Below are 8,367 nucleotides of genomic sequence, written 5' to 3' on the forward strand. Positions count from 1 at the left end.
CTAAGCACGATAATTTTGCTGTACCATTCCATCCCAGTGGCAGCAGAACGAAGCAATGCATAAGGTAGGCACAACATCTTCTTCAACCTGGCGCTGTATCTCATAAAAATTTACATAATTTGAGTGTGTCCTCTTAGGAAGCTATAAGAGTCAATTATATTTAAATAACTGCGAGAAGGATCAGTAAGATACAGCATCAAGTGTTTTCAGTAGAGGTTAACTGAACGAGTTTGGAACTGAATTTTAATCAAGCGAAAGTGAACGTTTATAGTATTGATTCCAATCTAGTGCAGTGTAGAAATTATTTTATATTTTGTGTGAAGGAATGATTGATGTGTTGCGTGTGACGTTTTCCCGATTAGACTTGCACCCAAACATCTGCAAACATGGTGAAAACAGTGCGACATGTAAGAAAAGCTACACAACAAGAAGTAACTGTAGAACATCCAGAGGAGGAAGGAATAACTAGTGATGTAGAAATTGATAATATTTTTTCAGACCAGACAGAGGATATAGAACAGGACACTAATATTATAGTCAGTGATCCATCTGCTGTAGAACACTCAGGCAGAATACAGACGGTAGTTCAAGTGCATACTGAAGCAGAACCACAAGAAACACCAGTTACAGTCGATTTACCACCGGTAGAGCCAACACATACAGTAATGGATCCATTTTCTCTCTTAATGATGAAAATGGAACAAATGTTTAATATACAGGAACAATCACGGATACAGCATGAACAAGAAACTGCTAAACAGCTTGCAACTGAGATTAATAATAATTTAGATAAACGTATTAGCAGAGTAGACGAACGGATTAGGACCTTGGATGAACGCATCAGTCAATTAGACGAGCGTACGCAGTTAAGCTTTTCACAGTTCTCAAAAGAGATAGATCAAAAGCTTGAAAACCGGTTAAATGAACACGATTGTCTGCCATACAGAACAACATTTAAAGTATGCAACAAACATACCATGACTTACCACAGAATGTAAAGCAAGTAACCCAGGATGTGGACAAATTACAACAAACACACACTTATTTGGAAACAGTAATACGCAACATAAATACGCGTATAGAAAACCTTATGCTTGATAATCAAAACGTAATAGAACAAAAATGCAAAGAACGTATTGTGACCACATTTAACACATGGCTAAATGACAAAGACAAACAAATTAGTACTGTTATACAGAAGGAACTACCTGTGATGTTACAACGAGCAGGAACACAACTGATACATGAAAACAACACAAAGATTCATGAACTCCAGACTGAATTACAAAACGTGCAGAAAGTGCTTAATGAAACACGTATGCAAACATCTCGTAACAGTTCACCGGAGTGTGTTAGTATCACAGAAACACAACCTGATCATTATGAAACGCCTTTAACTGAAAGTAGGGGGCAGACGGGCAATAATTTCAATCCAACGCGTGGAGTAACATCCGTTTATGAAGACCATACACAGTCATTGGTGACTCAGGATGCTTTAGTGAAGAATTCACAGTTTCAGAAGATTACCAATGATAGGAACGGACACCATCCAATTGTGTTTATCAAAGGGATCCGCGGAATAATGCCAAAAAGTTGGAACGAAAGGGAGAAAATTGTCTTTACCATTACCCATATTCAAGGTGAGCCAGCGCTGTTCGCGACACAGAAAGCTGAACAATGCAGCTCCTTCAATGAATTTGAACAAGCTTTTCTAAACAAGTATTGGTCGCGTGGGGTACAAGAACGATTAAGAAAAGAAGTTTAAAGTCCTGAGCCATTTAATAGAAAAGGCGGTACTTTGCGGAAATACTTCGAAAAGTATCTGGACAAGGTGAAATATTTATCCACACCAATTCCTGAATGTGATGTTTTAAAGATATTAAAGGAGAAGATACCGCGTGATCTAAAGGAGAAATTGTTTCACATTCCTGAAGACAACGTGGAACATTTTCTACCTGTACTGGACTCTTTAGATTTGGTTATCGAAGAGGGCAGACACCATTATGGAAATAATTCGTCGAATAATGGTAATGGTAATGGGCGAAACCACAAGAACAATAGTAATAGAAACACCTACTATGGGAATCAAAATCATTGGAATAGTACGAATTATTCAGGATGGCAGAACCTCAATATGAACACAAATGGACAGTACGGTAATGCATCGAATCACAATTATCATCACATAACAATAGTGGACAAAACAATAACGGAAACTTTTCAAAGAAACGGAAACGAGATTTTAGAGCTAATGCCAATTACAATATAGGTAATTTTTCAAATAATCAGCAAAACATGCAACCACCACATACCTGGTCAACACAGAATTATGCACAGCAGCAATGGCAGCAACCTAGGCCACCGCAATATCACAACAACAGTCATGTACAACCCCCATACAATACAACTATGTCAAATAACATGCAGCAGCATATGAATGCGCAGCCATAGCAACCACCAAATCAAAATATCAAGATCATTGAGGTAAGTGAACCGCAACCATCAACCAGTACCAGTCAGTCAAACTAGATGCGACGACATTCTGCTCCCGTGTGTCAGTCGCAGGGTGTCTAGGGGGCACTTGCATGAATGATGTTAGTAATAACGAGCAACCAAGCGTGCAGACAACCAGCTGTAGTAACAATGAGAATGTGTGTCGCATAGAATCAGCAGCGATCGAGTCAAACTACGCAAAAGATGCAGTGTGGAGGAATAATTCTGTTGATGTTACTCAGCAACGTAGTTCAACTATGCAGATGTTAAGATATAATGACGGAGTCGATATACGAGAGGAATTACGTCAAGATTTTCGGAAGAAGTGTAATTTGTTTGAACAGGAAGTTGTACAAGCAGCTATAGTTTGTGATATTTATGGTATTCAAACTACGGTGATTTTAGATACTGGAGCATCTGTTTTTGTGCTGAATGAATCGTTCTTTCTTCACTTAAAGAAGATTAGAAAGATTCCTGTTTTTCCAGTCACTAATTGTCGAGTTACAGGAGCCATTAGTCAGAAAGCCCAACTAGTTCGGGAACAGACACGGATTTGTATTAATTTTGGAATGGGAGCCAAAGAGTACACCTTCCTCATTGTAAAGAATTTAGCCGTGAATTGTCTCCTCGGATTAGACATTTTGCGAGAGACGGAAACTATAATCGATCTCGCAAAGGGTGAATGCAGCATGTGTTTTGGTGACACGAGAGTCAGCTTAGACTTGGTAAAGACCAAAGAATTGCATGGCAAATATTGTCAAATTTTAAAGATAGAATCGATTCACGCACATTTATGGCAGCTTCAAGATAGTTTCAGTTGCAGTACATTCCCGGTCATGGAAGATGTGAAGGACGAGGAGAATATCCACCTCCCTGAAATACTAGAAAAAGTACAACAATCCTCTGGTCTTTACAGTCTGCAACAAAAGCAATTATTAGACACACTTACTAATTGTCGTAAAGTATTTTTGAAAACACCTGGACTAATTAAAGGTTACGTGTACGACATGCAAGTGTTTCCCCATGAAATTTACTGTCATCAAACGTACTCAATACCCAGCGCGAAAAGGAAAGCAGTAACAAAAGAAATTCGACGAATGCTGGAATGGGGAATTATTGAGAACTCGTTATCACCATATAGTAACCCACTTTTACCAGTAATGAAATCCGATGGAAGTATAAGGTTGGTTCTCGACAATCGCCGGATTAATCAAATTATTATGCCTGTCAGGATGCGGCCTGAGAATCTAGAAGAACTATTAAAGAAGTTCCATGGGATAATGTATCTATCAAGCCTCGACCTCTGCGCGTCATACTGGCAGGTGGTCTTAACGCCAATATCTAGGAAATATACAGCATTTATTTATAGAGGAAGAAGCTATCAATTCAGAGTATTGCCATTCGAATTGAATGTCAGTGCCGGAGTCTTCAGTAATGCGCTTGACACTGTCCTACGCCCTGACTTATTAGAGCAAGTTACTGTCTATGTGGATGATTTATTGATTGCTTCACCAACATGGGATGAGCATATCAAAATAATTCACTTGGTGTTACACAAATTTGAACTTGCAGGTGTTACGCTTAACCTTAAGAAGTCCAAGTTTGGAAAGACGGAGATAAAGTTTCTAGGACATATAGTATCATCAGAAGGAATCTTCCCAGATAGTACGAAACTCGAGGCTATCAGAAATTGTCCATATCTGGCCAACAAAAGACAATTAAAGGCATATATGGGTCTAGTAGCCTTTTTCCGAAAGTTCGTGCCTAATCAATGGCTTATCAGCCAACATCTATTGGGGCTTCTGAAAAAGAACGTGCCATGGGTGTGGACTGAGCAGTGTGCACATGATTTTGACATGATCAAGCATTGCTTGTTAAATGCTGAAATCTTGCACCATCCATATCTCAGTAAGGATTTTTGCATAACCCCAGATGCTTCATGCACTGGGTTAGGTGGGTGGTTATTTCAAACAGAAACAGTAGACGGACACGAGCAAATAAAAATAATATTTTTTGCAAGTCGTGTATTATCGGAATGCGAACGCTCATATTCCGCTACAGAGCTTGAAGCATTGGCAGTAGTATGGGCGTTTCGCAAATTTCATTATTATGTTTATGGTAGACACGTTCGGGTATACTGTGATCATCAGGCTTTGAGTTTCCTGCTGACCTGTAAACTTCTCCATGCACATTTGGCAAGATGGACATTAGCATTGCAGGAGTATGATTTATAGATTATTTACATCAAAAGAAGTAATAATATTGTGGCAGATGCTTTGTCTAGGCTACCCCATGGTTTACCTCAATTTAGAGAATTCACAGTGCAAGCATCAGAATTTAAAGTGTTACTAATGGCAGACAATGTAAATCGTAAATATTTTCTAGACATGTGGAAAAATATGGCACAAAAACAGGATATAGGTAATATTTGGCACAAGATCAAGGATCAACTGAGGACGGATCCTACTTCGAAATTGCATCAATATTACATGTTACATCAGGATGTGTTATTCCTTAGAAGACATGAGGATTCAAGAAACTGGCTAGTATGTATTCCGCAGCAATGTGAGCAAAAGTTAATATTATATACCCATAATGTTTGGGGTCATTTCGGTTCAAGGAAGTGCCTGGCGAAACTAAGAATGTATTGTCATTTTAATAACATGTATAGAAAGATCCTACGTATGACACGACCATGTGACATTTGCCAGCGCGTAAAGCCGTGTGCTTTATCATCGCAGACATTAATGCAGTCAATTGTTCCAACTGCTTCGCACCAACTTTTAAGTATTGACCATGCTGGACCTCTGCCAAGTGCCTGAGGAGGGGTCAAATACCTCGTAGCTGTGCTAGATAACTTTACTAAGTTTGTAAAGCTATTTCCTACAAAAACAACAGCCACGAGAACGATAATAAACCGATTGGAAAATGATCATTTCGGATCGCCAGAAACATTACTCTCCGAATATGCCTCAGATTTTACGAATGTTACCTGGAAGAAATTCTTAGAGAAACATACTATAAAACAAATTTTCATTTCGAAATTCCACCCCCAAGATAATCCCCAAGATAATTCCGCGGGTTTAATCGCTTTGTGAGAACATACTGCTCAGCTAAACAGACTAAGAGGGTAGAATACATAGAGCCGTTTGAAAGTGTTGTAAACCACATACCACATTTATCGACAGGTTTTACTCCAGCAGAACTCACATTAAAAACAAAAGAGAACAATAGTTGGGTCAACCCACTTCCACAACTTAATACCGAACTGGAAGACTGGGAGGATAAAGTTAGACAAGCATTGGTCACACTGTACGAGAATGCACAGAAACGGCAAGAATCACACAACCGGAGACTACAGAATACTCAACAATTTAATGTGGGAGATATGGTGTTAGTAAGGAATTATCCGAAGTCGTCATTAATAAAGAGAAAAATAGAGAAGTGGTTTCCGTTATATTCAGGACCATTTGTGATCTTAGGTACACCACATAAAAATAGTTATTTCTTGGTCCATCCCAACTCAAATAGACAGATAGGACTATACAATCACAAAGACTTGAAAAGATATGTATCTTAAGTAAAGTAGATGACCTTTTACGTGTGTCTTAATGAGGTGAAGTCAAACATCAAAGACTCAAGTACTGTGCGAGAAGGCTAAGTGACAATTATTAATTAATGGACTAGTGTATAAGTATTTCATGGACACACTGCGATGTGGCGTGTGGGAGAATGGGAACATACAACTTTGGAAGCATCAGTACTGCTTGGAGGAAGAGACTCTCAGAATACCAATTAGTTGTAAGAAAATTTCAGCTCCAGTTGGACGGAGAAGAGGACGCCAAGCTGCAGCAAGGAGAAGAAGAATTGCTTCAAGAGGATTCCACCCTAAGACACTTAATCAAACATAATACAAACTTGTTGAGATTTAGTAAACTTTCAGGAACTTATGTGTGTGGAACTACGAACAGTGAAAAGAACTGTATATTTCACACAACTGTAGGATATAGTGACTTTAGAAAATAAACTTTTCATTTTGTTGATTGTTAACTATTGTGAACTCACTAGGGTGAGCAGGTTATGTTCTTTTTTTTTCTTTCAGACTGTGTGCAGGATACACTTACAACATGTAAAGTTTACGTGAGTTACGTATAGGTTTAACAAATTTTCCACTGTAAGTTAGTGCTCAGACTTGCATGAGCTATAAACCAGGTCGAACAAAATGTTGTCCATGAATGAACACACCATTACACAGACAGACATATACAGACTTGTGTTTGTCACTGCACAATTCTTTGTAAGTCCAGAAGCACCTTTTCGAGAAAATATATGACTTAGGATTTGCTTTTATATTGTAAATGACTACAATTATGTACCTCATTTGATATGTACAATCAATCAGTTATTTATCATTATGTAACTAGACTGTGTAAAGACATTCTTATGGGTAGCATAAGAACTTTACCCTGTCAGACCTGAAAACTGTGATCTAGTGACTACGTGGTGGAGTGAACATGTCACAGATGACCTATGAACAAAGACTTCCTGTGAACATTATCCTCTGCGTGTACCAACTTTATTTCACTGGCGAAAGAGTTGAATTTAACACAAAAGTGGACGCTCAGTGAGTGCATTGTGTTACCATGATTTCGTTTTCAGTTTTGTGCTACGAGCGTTTAGTTATGCCAAGTATTCAGTGTGTTATTGGGACCACATGTGTGGACGTAACATTCCAGGCCAACTAAAACTGAAGAGCAAGTGTTTTTATCGATCAATCAGCAACAGTGGTGAGTCATAACAGTGTTGGGAACTGATACTGCTGTTTGAATTTCATGTGACTGTATGATGGGATGCTGAGCACACGTGTCGATGAGGGCAGCATACTGCAGCGACATCATCCGTCATCCCTTGCCGCACCCTGCCACGTCATCACAGTCCATCGCACTCCATCGCAGACTTACCTGATGGGGCGAGACATTGGTGTTGCAGTACACCAAGTCGCCAGCCGTCGTCACCAGCAGCACTATCACGAAATTGTACCATTATTAAATGTCATAGGATGTGAATATTCAAATGTTGAAAATTAAAAAAATGGGTATGGAAGATGTGCTCACTCCACCTTGGTTTTTTTCTGGGGTTTTTCCCATTGGCCTTTGCTCGAACGGTGAAGCATAACTCAAAATCCCTGAGACTTAAAAGTAAACAAAGCACATGCTTCCAAGTGAAAGAACACCGTGAACTTTAAGCAGAACAGACAAGGAAAATAAGCCTGCTTGGATGTCCAGTCAAACAAGTGTGACTGTACATCCAAAGTGGGCAATGTAGTGCCACAACAATGAAAATTAACGTTTCGACGATGTCAGACCTTATTTTCATGATTTAAAGAAGTATTCATGATATTAAAAATGTAATTATAATTTTATTATTTTCATTTTTGTTTACAGTGTATCAAAGACTTTCTAGTGCATGAAATAAATTAGCATTGTTTGTACTACGAAACTACATATGATTGTTAAGGGTTAAGCATGTAATAATTCGATGTAAGACATTTTGTTGAGTCTGAATTTTGTTCTCGTACTGGTCGGTAGAGAAGGAGAAGTTCCTTAATCGATGTGAAGGTATAAAGGCTGTAAAAAGGAGAGAGAGAGAGAAGGCAAATACAAGTTATTCAAAACAAATATCTCTAAAGTGTAACGTCTTGTGATTTCCTATAACTAAAAATTGCAATGTCTAATCTGAGCCTGTCCTGAATAACAGCGAAGAACATTTATGTTATCATATATTTTCTTCATTTGATCACGGTGGTGATTCGCATGTTTCTTTTTGTTACGTGACGTGTTATGAATATTTTCATTATACGCGCAAAAGTGCACA

The 8,367-nt window shown here is 38.5% G+C and overlaps 1 protein-coding gene across 1 annotated transcript; it reads left to right on the forward strand.

Moving 5' to 3' along the window:
• The first annotated feature begins 386 nt into the window (after positions 1-386).
• On the forward strand, positions 387-2,451 carry LOC124617315 (myb-like protein I). The gene is made up of 4 exons (XM_047145258.1): positions 387-959; positions 992-1,592; positions 1,974-2,151; positions 2,196-2,451. The coding sequence occupies exons 1-4, from the start codon at positions 387-389 to the stop codon at positions 2,449-2,451; spliced, it is 1,608 nt and encodes a 535-aa protein (XP_047001214.1).
• Positions 2,452-8,367: the final 5,916 nt, after the last annotated feature.

This window comes from Schistocerca americana, chromosome 1, assembly GCF_021461395.2.
Source record: "Schistocerca americana isolate TAMUIC-IGC-003095 chromosome 1, iqSchAmer2.1, whole genome shotgun sequence".
NCBI lineage: Eukaryota > Metazoa > Arthropoda > Insecta > Orthoptera > Acrididae > Schistocerca > Schistocerca americana.

Bases quoted from the DNA above. Each gene is read 5' to 3' on its own strand.
- LOC124617315 (XM_047145258.1), top strand. From the start codon at position 387: ATGGTGAAAACAGTGCGACATGTAAGAAAAGCTACACAACAAGAAGTA. The intron at 1,593-1,973 runs GTTGGAACGAAA...TGGACTCTTTAG, and splicing joins CCGCGGAATAATGCCAAAAA to ATTTGGTTATCGAAGAGGGC. The intron at 2,152-2,195 runs GTACGGTAATGC...ACATAACAATAG, and splicing joins AATATGAACACAAATGGACA to TGGACAAAACAATAACGGAA.